Source organism: Hevea brasiliensis, chromosome 8 (assembly GCF_030052815.1).
Source record: "Hevea brasiliensis isolate MT/VB/25A 57/8 chromosome 8, ASM3005281v1, whole genome shotgun sequence".
In the NCBI taxonomy this organism is placed as follows: Eukaryota; Viridiplantae; Streptophyta; class Magnoliopsida; order Malpighiales; family Euphorbiaceae; genus Hevea; species Hevea brasiliensis.
This window is the reverse complement of record NC_079500.1, coordinates 5,475,901-5,497,135: the sequence shown is the minus strand read 5'-3', so window position 1 is coordinate 5,497,135 and position 21,235 is coordinate 5,475,901. Positions and strand designations below refer to the sequence as shown.

The 21,235-nt window shown below is 34.5% G+C and overlaps 2 protein-coding genes across 3 annotated transcripts; both read left to right on the top strand.

The window, feature by feature from the left end:
• Window positions 1–894: 894 nt before the first annotated feature.
• LOC110643190 (60S ribosomal protein L13-1) lies at window positions 895–3,123 on the top strand. 2 transcript variants are annotated; one of them, XM_058151068.1, is made up of 5 exons: window positions 895–1,018; window positions 1,549–1,659; window positions 1,803–1,936; window positions 2,476–2,634; window positions 2,731–3,123. In XM_058151068.1, exons 2-5 carry the CDS (start codon window positions 1,551–1,553, stop codon window positions 2,950–2,952), a joined length of 624 nt encoding a protein of 207 aa, XP_058007051.1. In that variant the 5' UTR covers window positions 895–1,018; window positions 1,549–1,550; the 3' UTR covers window positions 2,953–3,123. The 2 variants fall into 2 exon arrangements, with proteins under 2 accessions (XP_058007051.1, XP_021651150.2); XM_021795458.2 differs by having other exon boundaries at window positions 904–1,018; window positions 1,544–1,659.
• Window positions 3,124–4,202: 1,079 nt separating this feature from the next.
• On the top strand, window positions 4,203–7,401 carry LOC110643195 (uncharacterized). The gene is made up of 7 exons (XM_021795464.2): window positions 4,203–4,411; window positions 4,728–4,827; window positions 4,952–5,072; window positions 5,199–5,320; window positions 5,834–5,955; window positions 6,057–6,216; window positions 7,081–7,401. Exons 1-7 carry the CDS (start codon window positions 4,285–4,287, stop codon window positions 7,193–7,195), a joined length of 867 nt encoding a protein of 288 aa, XP_021651156.2. The 5' UTR covers window positions 4,203–4,284; the 3' UTR covers window positions 7,196–7,401.
• Window positions 7,402–21,235: the final 13,834 nt, after the last annotated feature.

The window sequence follows — 21,235 nt, the reverse complement described above, 5'->3', positions numbered from 1 at the left end:
ATATATATGTTAAAATTGAAAATTTCATATTCAATTTTTTTTAAATATAAAATAAAAAATTACAATATTAAAATATTTAAGTTTCATGGAGTGTTGGAAATATTTTTGACTTAATTATACCCAATAAAACTGTGAAAGACATGATAATTAATAACTTATTAGCAACCTCAACGTTCCAAAAGAATTATAATAATCTTTCAAAACAGTCCAAAGAAGAGAAGAAAACGTTAATTAGCTTATTTTAACATTAGTCAAAAAGATTAAATAGTATAAATATTTAAAATTTTAATAATTAAATAGTAGAAATAATTAAAATTATAAGACTATAAAATATAAATATTTAAGAATTTTTTTTCTATATTAAGATGAAAGTTGAAACTTTAAAACCATATTTGATATGACGTAATTAAAATTATAATGTAATCGCGATTATATCACATATTTAATCACGTAAAAATATTTAACGTAATGAAATACTAATTATGTAATGTAAGTAATTATATTTAAAGTAATATAATAATTATTATATAAAAAAATAAATATAATTATGATTACTTATTTTTTTATTTATTATTAATATTATCACTACCACTATTAATACTACCACCATTAATTCTCGATCACTATTACTATTAATCCTACACCATCACCACAACCAACACTACCATCACCACCACCATATCATTATTATTCTGTTATCATTGTCATTATTATCATCACTTGGCTATTGTTATCACCGAGCTATTAATTTTGAAAAATTATGATTTTTAATAACTTTTAGTTAATATATTAATGGGCTGCAGGATACGAAATGGCACGTAATATGAGGCTCAAATGATTTGGGCCCAAGTCTTAACCCAATACGCAATAAGGCCCATGTCTGGCCCAACTTCAAAGAGACATGGCTAGGGTTTTGCTTCTTCATGCTTTATATCTCTGATTGTTGAAAACCTATCTAGTCGCTTGCAGCCGAGAGAGTTTCCTCCTGTGAAGTGCTGCATTCCGACGGCTCTGTAAGGTTTCTATCGCTTTCTTTTCTCTTCTGAGTTTCAATCACTTTCATTGGCTTTCGCTTTGTTTGTTTACTAAGAAAATGGCCTTATTAAAGGAAACTGAAAATAAATGATATCAGAAGTTGCTTGGGATCTGGCATTGGCAGCTATGGAGTCGATGAATTTAATTAAATTTGATTAGGTGTGAGATATGTAGTTTAATGGTTTTGCAGTGGATTATCATGATTGATGCTAATGGATCATTTGTTGCTTAATACTGAAAAAATAAAAAAATAGGTTTTTTCAATTTTAATATTTTCTTAGTTATTCAATTGCTTACTGGATACAACCAACAAGAAGATGGTTACATGAAAATGTGCCTGTGGATTCAAATGACCTTGTGATGCAATTTTAATGTGTGCAGGGCATGACGGCCAATATTTCTGCCCATTTCTATTCTATGCACTTAATTCTATTATCTGTTATGGTCTATGACATTCCTTGACATTTTTGGAGTGAGATTTGTGTTTACTCATTTAATGTTTTTTTAGGTAAGTCATGGTGAAGCATAATAATGTTGTGCCTAATGGGCACTTTAAAAAACACTGGCAAAACTATGTGAAGACATGGTTTAACCAACCTGCTCGAAAAACAAGGAGACGTATAGGTAGGGGGCTTTTTTTATAGGGTTAGCTGAATCATCGTTAATATCTTGCATATTCATTGCAAAAAATGAAAGTTGTAGACTATATTCAAACTTGGTGCCATTTACTTACTAATGTTATGCATGTAATGTGTAACTGTTATCAGCTCGCCAAAAGAAGGCTGTGAAGATCTTTCCTAGGCCTACAGCTGGACCTCTTCGTCCCACTGTTCATGGACAGACTTTGAAGTATAATATGAAATTGAGGGCTGGAAGAGGGTTTTCTCTTGAAGAACTCAAGGTCTGCTGGTTGTCTTTATCAACATATGTTAATCATTTAGATTTACCTCATGTTTTAATCATCTGCTTTTATCTCTAACATGCCTTGTGTGTTTGTATGATGCCATTTCATAATTGTTCTTATTTTATGATATGTGCTTTTGAAGGCACTTGTTGTGACCTATTTTTCTGCTTCTTGTCCACCACATCTGAGCTATGCATTTTCATGTTTCTCACTTTTCATTCTTTTTAACATTGCAAGGTCTTTACAATTTAGCTGGCATTCATGATATAATGAAATAAACATTTGTTTCCACTAGGCAGAACCATATAAATGGCTATCAGTAATCTCTTATTATTAAGGGCACTTCTGAAGTGGACATGTGAATGCGGATTCTTTTTGGAATTTTACTTATTAATTTTATTATGTAAAAGTTGATATAAATTTAAATGCTATTTTCTTTACCTTGTAAATTGTTATATCTAGCTCTACTACATCTTTTCATATTATATACTTTTTACTTACTTGGATTTAACATCCTTTGAATCTTTCCATACCAGGCTGCAGGTATTCCCAAGAAACTTGCTCCTACAATTGGAATAGCTGTTGATCATCGCAGAAAGAACCGTTCTTTGGAAGGCTTACAGGCCAATGTTCAGAGGTTGAAGACCTACAAGGCCAAATTGGTTGTCTTCCCAAGACGCGCTGGCAAGTTCAAGGTAATTGTGATTTGCTGATGTTCAGTCATCAGGTATATTTAATTTACCCACTACATTCTTTAATTTGTATTTTTTTATTCTTTTTAATTGTTGCAGGCTGGTGATTCTGCTCCTGAGGAGCTGGCAACAACAACCCAAGTACAAGGGCAATTCTTGCCAATTGTACGTGTGAAGCCATCTGTAGAGCTTGTTAAGGTCACTGAGGAGATGAAGTCATTCAAGGCGTATGACAAGCTGCGGGTGGAACGGATGAACAAGCGTCATGCTGGTGCCAGAATGAAGAAGGCAGCAGAGGCCGAGAAAGAAGAAAAGAAGTAGGAACCTATAACCTTGTCAATTAGCATTCAAGGTTGATGTTGGTCTACATTTTTCAATATCTGCATGATTCTGTTTAGTGGAATTTTCTCAAATACATTAGTTTTAATAGCGTTCCGAATGTTGGTTTAAGTTTTTATGATATACAATATGGTTGGACTTGTATTCATTTTATTTTTTGATCTTGTGTTCAATTTAGTAGATTTTGACATAGTTTAATTTCTATGATAGCACTGGTGAACAGGATTTGGTTCCTCATATATCAAACCTGTAATAAAGTTATCAGGTTCAATTAAGTTATGTCTAATTCCAATGCCTTGTGGTGAATTTTTATTCGTCTCTTTTTTTAATATAATTTTTAGTTTTTAATGATAAAAAATTTTAAACATGGATAAAATTAACTTTTTTTTTATTTATAAAAAGAGTAATTTAGATGTGACGGTCATTGCTTTTAAAATTTATTAAATATTTTAATAACCATTAATTATTTTTTTTGACATTAGTTAAAACGCTTGTCAATTGTTTAATTGATATTAATCAAAGCACTGAATCATTTTTTTAATTTTTTAATATTAATAAAAATATTAAAATATTAAATATTATTTTGAAAATTGATCATTATTTAAGCTTAGCCATTCAGCATCCTCACACGGTGGAAGCGATGTTTGATGCTGAAGTGGGGATCGAATTCGTACCGGAACTAAAGGCCTGCCAGCAGGCCGCCATGATCTGTGGTGGATAATAAATTAAACTTGAAAAGAATTGATTACGTGAATTTTAATTTTGATAAAATTAAAAAAAAAAAAACATTTTTAATAATTTAGGCTTGGGACAAAAGTGATCAATTTTTTCACCCTCTTCTCTCAGGACAAAAATTAGATTACCATTTTCTCATCTCGTCTGCTTCTACTGCTTACAATGATGCTAATTTGATGAGAGGCTCTTTCATACGTGTCTTTTTGACGTCATGTACTTTTTTTTTCCCTAACTTATTTAACTATTTAAATATATCAAAATTTAATTTAAAATGAATTTCTAATAATTTTTAATTAATATATTCAAAATAATAAAAATATATGCTGTAGTTAAATATTTTTAAATTCAAGTATGTATATTTTGAAAAAAAAAAAAACTACAATGTTTATTCCCCAAAAAATTAAAAATAAATTAAAAATCTTTTATTATTCTATTAATTTTTTTAATTTTTTTATTATTCTTAAAAGTCCGCCTCAGTCTCTTCCTCTTTCCGCTGTGCTTCTTCTTCTTCTTCCGCTCTTGTTTCTCTCTCTCTCTCTCTTTGATTCGCAAATACACAAAGGAAAGTGAAATAGAAATATGCAAAGACGCACCATATACGCATGGGCAGTGGCGATTGTCTGCTTCGTAGTACTGATGATTGTGACTCCGGCCATTCCTCAATCTGAAGAATATCATGATTTCGCTGATCAACGCGAATTCTTTGGTAATTCAACCTACCCATCTCTTTTCCTATCCCGTTCTCTTTATATATTCTCACAATAAATAGCTTCTAGTCGGGTACTCTATAGAAATTTACATCTGTGTCGGTCAAGAAATGGAGCAAGGCCAGAAGGAATTCGAAGAAAATTAGTTTTGTTTGAGTATCCAATACGTTTATATTTATGTATATGCAAGTTGAGTTGCTTAGTGTTCAGCTTTTGTCTGCATTTATTTTTGGGTTAACTCTGATATTGTTGTATTTGGGTTACAATTCACTTCTAATTCTAATTATTGTTGGTTTGTTATATTCTTTGATTCAGGAATACCTAATACTCTGAATGTCATTTCGAATTTTCCTTTCCTTGTTATTGGTGTGATTGGACTTGTGCTTTGCTATCATGGGAATTATTTTAAGCTGAGGTATTAAAGTGTCTTTCATATTTACTCTAATTGATCAATACCCCTGAGCAAAGGTTATGTATTTTTACGTATTTCGAGGCTGCTCGTTGTGTATGTCTTAAAATTTTCCGTGTACCTTAAAAAGCCTGCAAGGTGAGCTTTGGGGTTGGACATGTTTTTTCTTTGGTGTGGCTGCTGTTGCTTTTGGCTCTGGATACTACCATCTCAAGCCTGATGATGCTCGCCTTGTGTGGGATCGCCTGCCAGTGAGTTTTCTGCTTGTTTCTTTCTATGAAAAGAGATTACCACTTCTTTCTTTTTTTCTTTTTTACTTATGTTGTTGGGTACTTGTGTTCACATTTGATGCTACTAACTGTTCATCAATGTTGCAGATGACTGTTGCATTCACATCGATCATTGCGATTTTTCTCATTGAAAGGATTGATGAGCGAAAGGGCGCAATATCCATCTTACCTTTAATATTGGCCGGTATTATAAGCATTGCATATTGGAGGCAAGTCCCTTGTGTTTTTGTTCCTTATGAGAGTTTCTTTTTAATTTCTATATCCTTCGCTGGAATTTAATGTTATCACCTGGATTTCTTTAGGTGGCGATGAGTACTTTTTCTTGATTAGGAAGGAAAAAAACTAATTCTCACATCTTGGTTAGAATATCAAGGGTTTTTACTGTTGAAAGTGTTTCTATAGTAAGGAACAGGGCAACATTAAAGAAAATTTTCCTGGATGGGTTATATATACCATGCTGTGGTATGCCCTCATTATCTGATGTGCCCTACTATAAAGCTGTCCCCTGCGGTGGAGTGACAGGCAGGTCTTAACGCTGGGGCTTAAAATCATCCTGATGTATCGTCACACCTTTTGACAATTTTTTAACTAGATGATATTGGGTCTACACTCTACACTTCAACCTAGGGCACTGTATAACCTTTATGAAACATGTTTTAGAGCCTATGACCAGCATATCTTGTCAAATGTAGTTTCTTAGTGATTCTCAATTGTCTATGCAGGTTTTTTGATGACCTCCGCCCATATGCACTAGTCCAGTTTGTTCCTTGCATTGCTATTCCACTAATGGCTATCTTGTTACCTCCAATGTATACCCATTCTGCATATTGGCTTTGGGCAGCAGGTCTGTGTTTTCCATTCAGCATCAGCAGGTTCCTCTGTTGTATTCCTAAAATCCCTTAGTGCTTTTGCAATGTGGAATATTTACTACTCCCAGTTTTGCAGGATTTTATCTTTTAGCTAAGGTGGAAGAAGCAGCAGATAAACCAATTTACAGATGGACTCATCATATTGTCAGTGGGCACACCCTCAAGCATTTATGTGCAGCAATGGTTCCTGTCTTCTTGACACTTATGCTTGCAAAGAGGAGTATTGAAACAGAGAGGTTTGTTAGTTTGTTTGTTTTTTTCCTCCTTCTCTTTTTCCTTGTTCATGCAGTTGTTTTAGGATTATGATCAGATATGGTGTTGGTATGGATGTAGGAAACCTTATAAAAGGGGTACTAATAGATCAAGCGAGATTCTATTTTTGTGAAAAAGGTGATGTTAGATAAAAAAGGGTCTTTGCCTTGTTAAATGCCAGTAATACTGTTGTTTTGTAGCTTGAAAAAACTAGATTAAGTTTAGGATTAAATAGATAAAATCTTCACTTCATTTTATTCTGTTATCATTTCTCACTGATAGAGAATTTAAACACCAACGGCTAACTAGCTGCTTTCCCCTATGAAATTGCCTGCCCAGTATCTCTTTTTTCTAACTTTCTTGCTTTCCCTTAGGATAATTCTAGTTGCATATGTGATATGCTTCACCTTTACAGATATATGGAATCCACAGCATTGCCTTCCCCCCTCCTTCTTGGCATTATGGGAGCATTTCCTATATAGCTTATTCTTGTAGTTCATAGACAGATTTAATGGGTTAGAAATCCAAAGAGAAACAAACAGTTGCAGGCAGTTATAATGGATAGGCTTTCTTAAGAGAAGGCGGGTCGTTGGGTTTCTTTGGAACAGTAGTAGTTTCACTCGAATTTGGGTAGGAAACATTGATCATGTACCAGACAACTAGTCATGTGGTTCCTCTTTCCAATATCCACATTCAAGCAAAGTTGACTTGCACAGTCTATCGTTCTTTTGTTTTTTACGGGAGCATTTAGTTCTTTAAACTTATATTATTGGCTAAAAAGGAAAATATTACGTATATGTATGATTCTGTGTCTGTTGATGCATCTGCAATGGATCTTTTCAATACAGGATAAGTCTCTACAAGAGGTGGAAGATTTCATGGACAGAAGTCAAAGAAAATGGTGCAAAGGTGGAAAGTTATACTTGTACCTATACAAATGTACCAGTTGCCGAATCACCTTAATCCGATACACACGAATATCATTCAATGTGATTGAGCATTTGTATGTAGACCAAAACCAAAAAGTTCACTCTAACCTGGTTACTGAACACTGGATCAACTTACAGAATAGAATTGTTTTTGTACTGCTATTTGAATTTGTGTATATTGTATCACTTAACTATTTTGTATAGGCAGAAAGAAATACATGGACTAGTGGATTTTGTTCATGTTGGATTTTATTTTGTTATATTATCATAGCCATATTAATAGATGTGTTGTGAAAGGTGAAGTTTGAGTCTATTTTATAGCATTGCCAAGCGATGCAAGAGAATGAGTGGGTTTTAATATATAAATTCACCCATGTTTATTTGAATCTATATTGCTCCTAATCTTTTATCGTTGTAAACGATAAAACACTTGAATCAAGTCAAACCTTTTATTCTTAAAATAAAATCTATCCCTTTAACTGCAATTACCATATAATTATTATATTATGACATTATCATTGCTACTAAGATAAGCTGTTTAGAAGAAGAAAAGACAGGATTATATCTTTCTTAATTACACTTGAAACGCTATTGGACAAGTTTTCACAAAATTTCTGGATGTCAACAACTGAGATAAGATGAAGCTGCAAGTTGCAGCCTCAATACAATCCACTTATTCAGTTATTCTGCCAGAGGACAAGCCCTGGAATTTGTCAAAAATTCCTTGATTTCCGCAAGAAAATCTTTATGGTCACAAGAAAGAATATCAACTAACTGGCAGTAGAGGTCATGCTTGCCCATCTTCCCTCCTTTGTACAAGTTCCAGCCATGGAGGAAATCTTTGTACACATAACCATCATCATGGCTGTCTAGGCGTTCTCTTACCTTGTTTATAAAACTGATTTCTTCCTGAGGCGGCAAAACCTTCTCTTGAACACAAGACTCCTCAAGAACCAACTGGTCTTCATGGATTTGCTCTTCTTTTAATTGCTTCATTCTTTTGAATGTGATCTGCGGAGTGCTCTCTTTTGTATTGGGAGGCAGCCTAATTGGGCTTGGAAGAGTGTATATATACCTGCGTATCCTTAGCTGAAGGTGAGATTTCCTGGACTACAAGACACGCTTAACCATCAGGCTACAGGGCAGGGGAAGTGGAGTGATGTTGATGATATGCTTCTTTTTGCTTTGTCACTTTGAAATTGTCAATTTAGCTGTTATGAAGTTAAGTGTGACTTTGTTTCCAAGGAATATTCATATTCAAGGTTTAGGTAGGCTTGTTGCTCGACGATACAATTTAGGACATAAACTGATACCCTGAAATTTTCTTAGCTGGATCTAGTAGTGTCCTATGTTTTTCTATTATGCTAATTGAGTGATGTTTTTAAATTGTTTGGATTTTCTTTTGGCCTAAAAACCTTTAATTGAAGTTGATTTAATTGTCTTTTTCGATCTGAAAGGATCAAAAGCTGCACATTCAAACACAGCAGAACAAGTTTTCCTATCAGATAAATCAAGAAACTCCATGCTTCCTTCTATAAGGCAAGCAATTTCATTAACAAAAAAAGCAAGTTACAGAGCAAAAAATTGAATCAGAATACAATCATTATTTCATCTGTTGATTTTGTAGCTCAATTAGACAGCTAATTGAACACGAAACAACTAACTTTTGTGGCTTCAAAAGAAAGAACCTTCATGAATGCAATGTCTTAAGCTCACAGTCAAGTTCTAAATGCTCTAATTTTCCTTGGAGCTCTGCAGTGTACGTAACTGTGTGACAGATAAGAGAAAGAAGATATACACTCACCTTTACCCCTGCTGATAAAATCCCTTTGAAATTTGAGGGATTACATGACTAAACCATTGAAGAGAGTAGCTTGGGAAGGGGAAGAGGAGAAACAAGAAATTTGCTGACCTTCGTTCACTAGAGTTCTAATGGTTTGGCTTTGAAACTTTCTTTAAAGTCCAGCCAGAAAACGGAATTAGCAATCCATTAGAGTTGAATCTTGTCTGCTTCGCCCCTTTTAACATCTCCAACCTCGCATTAATGATTTCCATGGAAATTTGAATTGAAAGAGTACTAAATTAACCCTGTAGAAAAAAAAATTCATGCTTAAATCATCCTGCGAAAAACTTCAGATTAAAACTGTGAACTTTATGTTAATTGGATGGAAGATAGGACAATAACTCTCCAGCGAAGTCATTGATGCTTGACCTGACCATTTGTTGTCAGAGTAGATCCTGTAATCCATTTCCAGGAAAATTAGTGGAACTATACCATTTCAAAGTTAGAGAAGATGATGTGGAAGACATGAGCAACTGGCCTGATGTGTGCAGTCGGACAATCTGTTTGTGGCAGTTTCTGTTCAACCAATCAGTTAAAGGTAGGTATGATGAAAGTTTCTGAATGAATTAGATATATAGACAATTGATAGAATCTTTCTATTTGTCTTCCAAGTTATATATTTTCTTTTCAGTTTTTTTCCCTCGTGGGTTGTCTGCAACATGTATACTTTAGGAGGCCTTCTGCACTCATAAGGAAATCATTTCTGGCAACTGGTTTTGTAATTGCACTCTTGTAAAACTATATGTTATCCAATTGGTCATTTATAAAGAGGGGATGTCTCAGTCTGTCTGCAATATTTTCTTTTCTTGAATATCTTTCAGTCTGTCTGCAATATTTTCTTTACTTGAATATCTTTCTTGAATTCTTACATGTTTATAACCTTCTTAAGAATATCATCAATCAACTTCTACATTGAGATTATCACATTTTTCTAATTCTGGTGCTCTGACCACTCTTTCATTGAGCAGTTCTCCTTTGAGGTGAGCCATAATGTTTCATTTGCCTGCAAGTTGTGCGAGGTTTTAAATTTTTTAAATTATAATTATATAAAATTATACTTTTTCATATTCGGTAAGACCATTTGTTTACGTTTTATTTATCCTATTACTTTTAATCATAGTGCTTTTATAATGGTGCGAGACACTTTGTTCAGCCAGAGTAGTGGGCACTTCATCAAAAGACAATTGGCCGATGGAGTCACCCTCGTTTTCCCATTCTACACGGTGATAATATTTGAAGATAATGCAGTAGAATTACATATTAAATTAAACTTGTAATTGTAAACCCATTATCTTAGGTCTAAGTCAAGTTTTAAATTAAGGTTCTTTGTGTTCTAACTTTTCACCATTTTCATGGATAAAGGTAAATCTAGAGGAAACATCTAATTTATGGATAACCAGATAATAAAATAATCATGAGTTAGCCCAACATTTACTCTTTTGCACCAGACTGACATCCCTATTTAATCAAACTAAATGTGTTGATATTTGAACTATAAGCACAGATTAGAAAACAAAAATAACTAAAGCAGTTTTCTGTTAAAAAATGAGGGGCTTGAGTATCCTCTTTCCATTTTCTGTGAAATGCATTGTCCACTTGCTCCTTATGCGGCTGAGCTTGGAAGCTCCTTCCATTGATGCTGCTACAACTGGTAGTGGGAATGAGACAGATCATCTTGCTTTATTAGAATTCAAGGCAAAGATTGTTCATGACCCTCAAAATGTCATGAGCTCATGGAATGATTCTGCTTATTTCTGCAACTGGCAAAGCGTCACCTGTGGTCGCAGACATAAAAGAGTCACCATTCTCGATCTTCAATCCAAAGGCTTGGTGGGTTTTTTGTCTCCTTACATAGGAAACTTGAGTTTCCTTAGGGAGATAAGACTGGGCAACAACAGCCTCCAAGGTAAAATCCCAGCTGAAGTTGGCCGCTTGTTTAGGCTACAAGCTTTTGAGCTGTTCACCAACCAAATTGAAGGAAAAATTCCATCAAACTTGTCCCTCTGTTCAAACCTCATCGTGCTGATCTTAGAAGACAACAAACTAGAAGGAAACATTCCAACCGAGCTTGCCAATTTGTCTAAGCTTAGACAACTTTCGCTCGCTAAAAATTATTTGACTGGAGCCCTTCCACCTTCTATTCGGGAACCTGAGTTCGTTGGAGGGTTTGTCTCTCGCTAAAAATTTCATTGGTGGAAGTATTCCAGATGCCCTTGGAAAACTAAATCACTTGTCAATAATCGGACTTGGTGTGAACAAGTTCTTAGGTATCATCCCTCCAGTCATTTATAATATTTCTTCCATCAATATTTTCTCTATGGCTGTTAATATGCTTCATGGAAGTCTTCCATCAGACATGGGCATCCTCCTACCTCATCTACGGAGGCTTCAACTGCAAGATAACTACCTCAGTGGATCAATTCCAGTGTCATTATCCAACAATTCAGAACGTCGAGAATTATCTTTAGCAAGAAACTGTTGATCCCGTGTAGCTCAAAATGAGCATTGATTTTGATGATAACAAAACTCAAAGAGAATCTATCTAACCCAATTTTAAAGTGATGTGTAGATTCTTTGTCTTATTCCTAAAGTATCTTTGAAGTTGCATCCAAGAAGAAAGAATACTCAAAGGCATTTCAAGAACAAATCCAAAATGAGAAAAGAACAAGACTATGGAAGCCAAGACTCAAAGAAAAGGTATGAAAGGCATAGTGTTAAAGATTGAGTCTTAGATTTTTTGTGAAAAGAATAGATGAGAATTTAGTCAAATGGAGCTCAAAAATGAAATTTTATTTTCTAATTACTTTTTCTCATCATGACCTTGGATACTACTATTAGAACATTTTTTAAGGTCTAAATCATTTTATATTGCAAGTTGAGATATGCAGCTGTTGACTTAGTTTGCTAACTGGTTTGCTAAAATTTTTAGTCTGCTAATGTGTTTGCTAAAAAATTAGTTTACTAACCAGTTTACTGACTGCTACCAAAATTTCATTAGTTTGCTAAATGATCAAAGCTGCTCAACTTCGCACAAAAGGACAAAATAATGGCCATTTTGTCTTGGGCAGTGTGTATAACGTTCCAAAAGGGTTTCAAACTGTCTAAAATGATTTGGGACTATAAATACACCTTCCTTACTTCATTTATACTTGATGAAAGCTTACATTTGAACTCCAACTTTGATTTTTCATTTATTGCTTTCATTCAAGAGTTTTAAAGATTTTGAGCTACCATTGGCAAATCAACTCATCTCTTCTTTATAGTTTGATTTGTATTGAGTAAGAGTGAGTGTTGAAACATTAAATTGCATTTAAGAGAGGTTGTACAAGCAGCTATTGAAGCTTGAGAGAGTAAGTGCTTGAGATAGCACTTGTGAAGGTTTCAAGCTACCTTGCTAAAAGCTTGGTGTTGAAAAGTTGTAAAGGGCTTTTGGTCTCTTGCCTTCAAAAGAGCAAATAGTGGAGAGAAGACTCAAAGAGGGTTCTTTGAGAGAGTGGATGTAGGCTAGTTAAGCCGAACCACTATAAAAATCATTGTGTTTGATCTCTCTAACCTTGATCTCCTTACTTTTGTGCAATTTAAATTTTTCCTTTTATACTTGATATTGAATGTTGGTAGAATAGATTGAATTGATAAACTTGAGGACATATTGAGTGAGTTGAGAAATTAGTTGTATATTGTTTGATGCATGTTTTGTTAGATATTGCTATAAATATTGATTGAGGCTTGAATTACAACTTATGAACACATTGTTGAAACATATATTACTTTCATTTTATATAGAGAAGCACCTAGTTGAACAAAGCCGCAATTTTTCATTAGGCTACAAGCAAGGGCTGAAAAATTGTTAAAGTCCAATTCACCCCCCTCTTGGACTATTTTGGGACAACAACTTGGTATCAGAGCTTGTCTCTCTTGCTTAGGGTGTTACAACCTTAGAGTGATCCATAATGGCTAGTTCATCTAGCAATACTGCCTGTATACCCGCACCACTAGCTGAAGACTACTTAATCACTAGACCACCACTTTTCAATGGCACTAATTATTCATTTTGGAAAGTAAGAATGATAAATTTTATACAATATGTAGATATTGATGCATGGAGAATTATTAAAAATGGTCCATATGTTCCTCAAAAGAATGGTCCAGGAACTACAAAAGTTCCAAAACATGAAGATGAATATGATGACAATGCTTGGAAGAAAATTTCTATAAATGCTAAAGCTATTAATATTTTGCATTGCTCACTTGACCTTAATGAATATAATCGTATTTCAGGATGTCAATCTGCTAAGGAAATTTGGGATAAGCTTGAAGTCACTTATGAAGGAATTGATGTCGTCAAAGAGTCCAAAGCAAATCTTCTTATCCGAGATTATGAGCTGTTTGAAATGAGGCCAGGAGAATCAATTGCGGATATGAGTACAAGGTTTACTGATCTTGTAAATCTTCTCAAAGCACTTGGTAAAAAATTTGAGGAAGCTGAACTTGTGAAGAAAATTCTTAGATCACTTCCAAAATCTTGGGAAGCAAAGACAACAGTTATTCAAGATACCAAAGATTTTAAAACATTCACCTATGATGAACTCATTGGTTCTCTCATTGCACATGAGATGGTATATAAGAAAGATGGAGTTGAAAATGAGCAAAAGAAGAAGAAAAGCATTGCTCTCAAGTCAAACATAAATGAAGATAAGAAGAAAGGAGCTGCATTCAAAGCTGACTCTAGTGACAACTCAAGTGCTTCAAGTGATGATGATGATGAAATGGCTATGCTTGCAAGAAAATTTAAAAGAGCTTTCAAGAAGGGAGGAAGCAAATACAAGAAATTCTTGAAAAAGTATACTCCCAAGGATAAACACTTCAGGGATTCAAAAGAAGAGATTGTATGTTATGAGTGTCACAAACCTGGACATATCAAGCCCAAATGTCCATTACTCAAAAAGAAGAAAGGAAAAGAAGATAGGAGCAAGAAAGCTATGAAAGTAGTATGGAGCAACAGTGAAGAATCTTCAAATGATGAATCAAGTGACAAAGAAACTGCTCTTCTCTGTATGATGGCATTTGAAGAGAAATTCGAGAGTTCACAAAAGGAAGAAGAAAGTGACAATGAGGTAAACTCTTATGAATCTCCTAATGTAGAAGAACTTGAGCTTGCATTTGCTAGAGTATATGATGAGTATAGAAATTATAAGAGAAAGTGCACTAAAATGAATTTGGAAATTGAATCATTGAGATCACAAAATATTGCCATGTCCAATGTGCATAAAGAAAATGAATTTTACAAAGGACAAATTGCTTTGTTTAAAGAACTAGATTTAGAGTTGAAAATCTCAAAAGAAACTTGTGAAATGCTCATTGAGAAAAATAAAGTTCTTGAAGCTAAAGTAGAGTCTTTGACAAATGATTTGGCAAAATTTACAAAAGGAAAAGAAACTTTAGATGTACTTCTTGGAAACCAAAGAATTTCAAATGAAAAATATGGAATTGGTTTTGATGGTTTCATGAACTATGACAAATATAAGAATCATTTCATTAAAGCATCTACATCCTCCTTGCCTAATGTTACATGTTATTATTGCAATAAAAGAGGTTATATGATTAGCTCTTGTGCACTTAGGAAAGGTCTTCTTAAGGTAAAGAAGGTATGGGTGCCAAAGAGAACCTTACCTAAGGTCACTAACCCCCAAGGACCCAAAGTTGCTTGGGTACCTAAAGCTTAATGATTAAATTTCAGGTTTGTTTCAAAGGATTGAAGGAAAGTGATAAATGGTATATAGATAGTGGTTGTTCAAAGCACATGACCGGTGAAAAGGACAAGTTTTCAAAAATCACAATGGAAGATGGAGGACATGTAAAATTTGGAGATAAAGGAAAAGGAAAAATAATTGGAAATGGCACAATTAGAACCAAACCTTGTATTGAAGATGTATCACTTGTTGAAGGTTTGAAATACAACTTGCTAAGTGTAAGCCAACTGTGTGATAAAGGTTTTGAGGTAAAGTTTACTTCTTCTCTATGTACAATCAATAACTTAGATAATGACACATTATTCATCGCAAATAGATCCAATAATGTTTACTTGCTTGACATGAATAATTTTGAAACTAATCATGGTACATGTCTAGTATCTCTTGATAACTCTAGTTATTTGTGGCATAGAAGACTGGGTCATGCAAGCATGCATACACTCTCAAAATTGTCTAAGAAAGAACTTGTTAATGGTCTTCCTAAGATTAATTATGAAAATGAATTTCAATGTAGAGCATGTGCACTAGGAAAGCATACTAGAGCATCTTTTAAATCTAAAAATATTGTGTCAACCACTAGGCCATTAGAATTGCTTCATCTTGATTTATTTGGACCTGTATCTCCTACTAGTCTTGGTGGGAAGTCATATGCTTTAGTTATTGTTGATGACTATTCAAGATATACATGGACATTTTTCCTTGCTCACAAAGATGAAATTTTTAAAAAATTCACCTCTTTTAGTAAAATGGTACAAAATGAAAAAGGCTTTTGCATTTCATCTATAAGAAGTGACCATGGAACTGAATTTGAAAATAATTTATTTGAGAAATATTGTGATAAATATGGAATCAACCACAATTTTTCAGCTCCTAGAACACCACAACAAAATGGGGTAGTAGAAAGGAAAAATAGGACTTTGCAAGAAATGACTAGAACTATGTTGAGTGAAAATAATTTGCCGAAGTACTTTTGGGCTGAAGCTGTTAATACATCTTGCTATGTGTTGAATAGAGTTTTGATCAGACCAATTTTGAAAAAGACCCCCTATGAGCTGTGGAAAGGAAGAAAACCAAATATCTCATATTTCAAAGCATTTGGTTGTAAGTGCTATATTTTAATAACAAGAAGGATAACTTAAAGAAATTTGATGCTAAATCCGATGAAGGGATCTTTCTTGGGTATTCAACAAAGAGTAAAGCCTATAGAGTGTCCAATAGAAGAACTTTAGTTATTGAGGAAACTATTCATGTTTTGTTTGATGAGACTAACCCTTCTATCAGAAGGAAAAATATTTGTGATGATAATAATGAGCAGGTGTTTGGAAAAGAAAATATAATATCAAGTCAAGAAACAGAACAAATTGATGACAAAGATGAAGAAACTCAAGGAGATACTACAATAGATGTTCATAATGCCAATGATGATCAAATCAATAAAGGAATGCCAAATTTGGAAGAATTACAAGTAAATGAGCCCCAACATGAAGATTTACCTAAAGAATGGAGATTCCATAGAAATCATCCCCAAGAAGGCATTATTGATGATCCATCTCAGAGGATGATGACTAGAGCACAATTGAGAAGATATTTTGGTAATGTTGCTTTTGTTTCACAAATTGAACCTAAATGTTTTGAAGATACTCAAAATGATGAAAGTTGGATTCTTGCCATGCAAGAAGAACTAAATCAATTTGAGAGAAATAAAGTTTGGAATTTAGTGCCTAAACCAAAAGATCATTCAATTATTGGTACTAAATGGGTTTTTAGAAACAAAATGGATGAAAAAGGCAATGTTGTTAGGAACAAAGCTAGACTAGTGGCTTAAGGCTACAACCAAGAGGAAGGGATTGATTTTGATGAAACCTTTGCTCCGATTGCTAGAATTGAAGCTATTAGAATGTTGTGTGCCTTTGCATGTTACAAGGATTTTATGCTTTATCAAATGGATGTCAAGAGTGCATTTTTAAATGGTTATATTGATGAGGAAGTGTATGTTGCACAACCTCCAGGCTTTGAAAATCATGAGCATCCAAATCATGTTTATAAACTCACTAAAGCTTTATATGGTTTAAAACAAGCTCCTAGAGCATGGTATGAAAGGCTTAGTAAATTCCTTTTACAAAATGATTTTCAGAGAGGCAAAGTGGATACAACACTTTTTATTAAGAAGCATCATAATGATATGCTCATTGTGCAAATTTATGTTGATGATATAATTTTTGGTGCTACTAACGAATCTCTTTGCAAGAAATTTTCTAAGATTATGCAGAATGAATTTGAAATGAGCATGATGGGTGAGCTCACATTCTTCCTTGGACTTCAAATTAAGCAAATGAAAGATGGCATCTTCATAAATCAATCAAAGTACATCAAGGATATGCTAAAGAAATTTAAAATGGAAGAGTTGAAGAGCATGGGCACTCCTATGAGTTCAACAATTAAAATCGACAATGATGAAAAAGGCAAAGAAGTAGATACCAAGCTTTATAGAGGTATGATTGGCTCTTTTTTGTATCTTACTGCATTTAGGCCAGACATACACTTTAGTGTTTGCTTGTGTGCAAGATTTCAATCATGTCCAAAAGAATCCCATCTAAGTGCAGTTAAAAGGATCTTTAGATATCTCATTGGCACATACTCAATTGGTTTATGGTATCCAAAATGTGAATCATTTAATCTTGTTGGTTATAGTAATTCCGATTTTGCTGGAAGTAGACTGGATAGAAAAAGTACTTCAGGTATTTGTCAATTTCTTGGTCTTGCACTAGTTTCTTGGCACAGTAAGAAACAAACTTCAGTAGCTTTATCTACAGCTGAGGCAGAATATATAGCTGCTGGTAGTTGTGTTGCTCAAATTTTATGGATGAAACAACAATTGGAAGATTTTGGTTTAAAATATAATCTTGTTCCAATTAGGTGTGACAACACAAGTGCCATAAACTTGATCAAAAATCCAGTCCAACATTCAAGAACAAAACATATTGAGATCAGACATCATTTTATTAGAGATCATGTTCAAAATGGAAATATCAAAATAGAGTTTGTTGCCTCTGAAAATCAACTTGCTGACATTTTTACAAAACCATTTAATGAAGAAACCTTTTGTAAAATTAAAAGGGAAATTGGTATGTGTGAAACACTTGCTTGAAATTTAATTCATAATAATTTCATTTTATCCAATGTGTGAGTGATTTACTGTGATATAAGTTTGTTGAGAAATCTCTAAAGAATATTAGCTAACTTGTTTGTGTACTCGAGAAATTAGTTTACTGAGTTGTATGCTAATGTTGCATGACTAAAATTAGTTTGCTATATCGTGTACTGTTCAAATTTCAAACCAAAAGGTGATTGTGCTTGAAATTCTCTGCGTGTCCAGCAATGCACTTATCTTTTCACATTTGATATCACATTCTTAGTGCTGTGTCAGACATGTAGAAATATATATTTGTGCATATAAAGATAGATAGACTTGTTTGAAATAAAAGAAAAAAGGAGGAAGAAAACAGGTTCAGATAAAGTACAGTGGAATAAGAAAAGCGCGGGACTCAAGAGAACTTAAATCCTCTGCCACACGAAACCGTCACCCTGTCTCTCTCTCCTCTGCATCGGTTCACGACACTAAACCTCTAAAATAAACCCATTTTCTTTCCGGCAAAATATACCCAAACCCATCAGACCTCTCGTCTCTCCTTTTTTCTCCACTCTTTACATACCGAAAAGCCAGTGTTCAATTTCACCATTTTTTTTTCCTCAATGGCTCGTGCTAAACGAAAGTCTCCTGTTGCTGCTACTGCTTCGTCATCCTCATCAGCCTCCAACAATATCCCTGTCGCCGCATTACGAAAGAAATTGAAAGGGAAGAAAAACTTACCTGAATCGAAATCAGCTAGTGCGTCTTCGGACCCATCCAAGGATGTTGAACCCACTGTATCGACGCCAGAAACGAAAAAGAAGCGAAAAATGCGAGGGATTGATACCCAACGCAAAAAGGGCGCTATCAAATCTTCAGGCTCAGTGGATAAAGCACTGCTAGATTGAAAATTTATCAAATGGGAGTACTTTAATCAGGTAAATTTTCAATTAAAAGAACTTTTTGAGTTTCAAGGATGGATGGATGTTTGTGAATGTACAAATGCGTATTACCCTAGACTTGTTCAAGATTTTTATAGGACTTTAAGAACAGTTGATGATGAGGACAAATTTGAGGTTGTTTTGAATGACAGTGTATATGGTGTCTCTGTTGAAATGATAGCTATGGCTTTGAACTTGCCTAATGATGGAAATAAAATTTCCACACATAAGGATGTTGCTAGGGTGGTAGGCTTTAATTTGGTTGAGTTTGAAAACGAAGTGTTCCCTGCTAACACTGCCACAATTGAAAAGTCCACTAGCACAAAAGCTTTTCAACATATCAAAATCATTCACAGTATGGTGAACTACATTTTCTGTCCTAAATCTGGTAGCTATGGTTATTTGAGTCACCTGGACATGTGTATTATGTGACACATTGTTAACAAAGTAAGGATGAATTTGGCTTATTTGATTTTCAAGAACATGTGCAAAGCTTATGGGATTGGAAAACTGCCTTATGCACATCTCTTGACTGCTGTGTTTAAAGAGCTGAATATAAATGTCTCTAAGGAAAGTTCTAGGACTGATTTGATTATGCTTAGAGAAATTCACTCTGACACTGATGGAAGAAAGAAAAGGTTTGAAAAGGGTGGTTCTTCCTGAGCTAAGGTAGGTTCCGATTCTACAAATGAATTTATGAGTGAGCTTCAAGGGCTAAAAGCTGCTGTTAATGATCAGTTTAGTTCAACTCATCAGTCCATTGAACTTTTGAGAAAGTTTGTGGATGTGGTTGACTACAAAGTGAGTCACCTGCTTACTCAAAATGAGGAATTAAAAAGGCTAATTGTGGATCTTTAGTAGGCCAAGAAAACTGGTTTCGCAACTAAGGTTGAGGCTGCGACTCAAGTCTCTGCTCATAGTACTGGTAAGGGTGAAAGTAATAAGGTTGGTGAGTTTCCAGCTGCTGTGGCACATGAAAGTGACCAAGTAGTTGAATCTGAGCTTGCACCTGTAGTAGAAGCCCCTGTTGACCATGCTAGTGAACAGGTCATTGAACCTGAAGTTGGTCCTGCAACTGGTGTACCCACTGAGCATGATAGTGAAAAGGTTGTAGAACCTGAAGGTGAGCCACCTGTTGAACCTCCAAGTGCACCACTGCTTGAACCTGCAGCTGCCCCCACGCAGCAGAAGGAAGCCTCTCTAAACAATCACCAAGAGAGTGCTCCAACTCAACTATCTACAGCTGCTGCCCTTGCAGCCAAGAAAGGTAGGAAACGGTATAAGTCGACTATGTCAAATCCATATCAGACACTAGCTGCTGCTCTTCAACCACCATCTGATGAAGATGAGCCCCAGAAAGATGACCAACTGGCTGACCAAGGATCTCAGCCCCCTGCTGCTAAACCCACCAGGAAGAAGATGGTGCCTTCCAAATCCACTCACAAGAGCAAAAGACTAAAATGATTCCCATTTAATCTGAATTTTTAGTTTCCTATCTGCATGATTAGTTTACTAGTCTGTTTGCTACTATTGGTTTTTAGTTTGCTACTGTTTACCTTACTGCGTTTAAATTTGGGCTAACATGATTCTTTTTGAGTTATTTTCTCCTGTTTCCTTTTTGATTGATGACAAAAAGGGGGAGGATAGGATGGACATGAATGTGTTGATGGATATGTGTTGATGGATATGGATATGTGAATATGTGTTTATAGGATGGATATGAATGTGTTGATGGATATGTGTTGATGGATATGGATATGTGAATATGTGTTTATAGGATGGATATGAATGTGTTGATGGATATGTGTTGATGGATATGGATATGTGAATATGTGTTTATAGGATGGATATGAATGTGTTGATACTTGTGTTGATGGTTATGTGTTTATACTTGTGTTTATACTTGTGAATTGTCAATATGCTTTATAGCATAAACTCAGGGGGAGCTTATGTACAGAAAATAGATTTCTTGGAAATTATGTGCATATATTTAGGGGGAGCATTTTTGGCATACTATACTGCTTGGATTCACATACTCACATAAACTTTCACACACTTTTATTTTTGATTGTTGATTCAATTGAGTTTTGTCATCATCAAAAAGGGGGAGATTGTTGACCCCGTGTAGCTCAAAATGAGCATTGATTTTGATGATAACAAAACTCAAAGAGAATCTATCTAACCCAACTTTAAAGTGATGTGTAGATTCTTTGTCTTATTCCTAAAGTATCTTTGAAGTTGCATCCAAGGAGAAAGGATACTCAAAGGCATTTTAAGAACAAATCCAAAATGAGAAAAGAACAAGACTATGGAAGCCAAGACTCAAAGAAAATGTATGAAAGGCATAGTGTTAAAGATTGAGCCTTAGGTTTTTTTGTGAAAAGAATAGATGAGAATTTAGTCAAATGGA

Bases quoted from the DNA above. Each gene is read 5' to 3' on its own strand.
- LOC110643195 (XM_021795464.2), top strand. From the start codon at position 4,285: ATGCAAAGACGCACCATATACGCATGGGCAGTGGCGATTGTCTGCTTC. The intron at 5,073-5,198 runs GTGAGTTTTCTG...TCAATGTTGCAG, and splicing joins TTGTGTGGGATCGCCTGCCA to ATGACTGTTGCATTCACATC. The intron at 5,956-6,056 runs GTCTGTGTTTTC...CCAGTTTTGCAG, and splicing joins ATATTGGCTTTGGGCAGCAG to GATTTTATCTTTTAGCTAAG.
- LOC110643190 (XM_058151068.1), top strand. From the start codon at position 1,551: ATGGTGAAGCATAATAATGTTGTGCCTAATGGGCACTTTAAAAAACAC. The intron at 1,660-1,802 runs GTAGGGGGCTTT...AACTGTTATCAG, and splicing joins AAAAACAAGGAGACGTATAG to CTCGCCAAAAGAAGGCTGTG. The intron at 2,635-2,730 runs GTAATTGTGATT...TAATTGTTGCAG, and splicing joins GACGCGCTGGCAAGTTCAAG to GCTGGTGATTCTGCTCCTGA.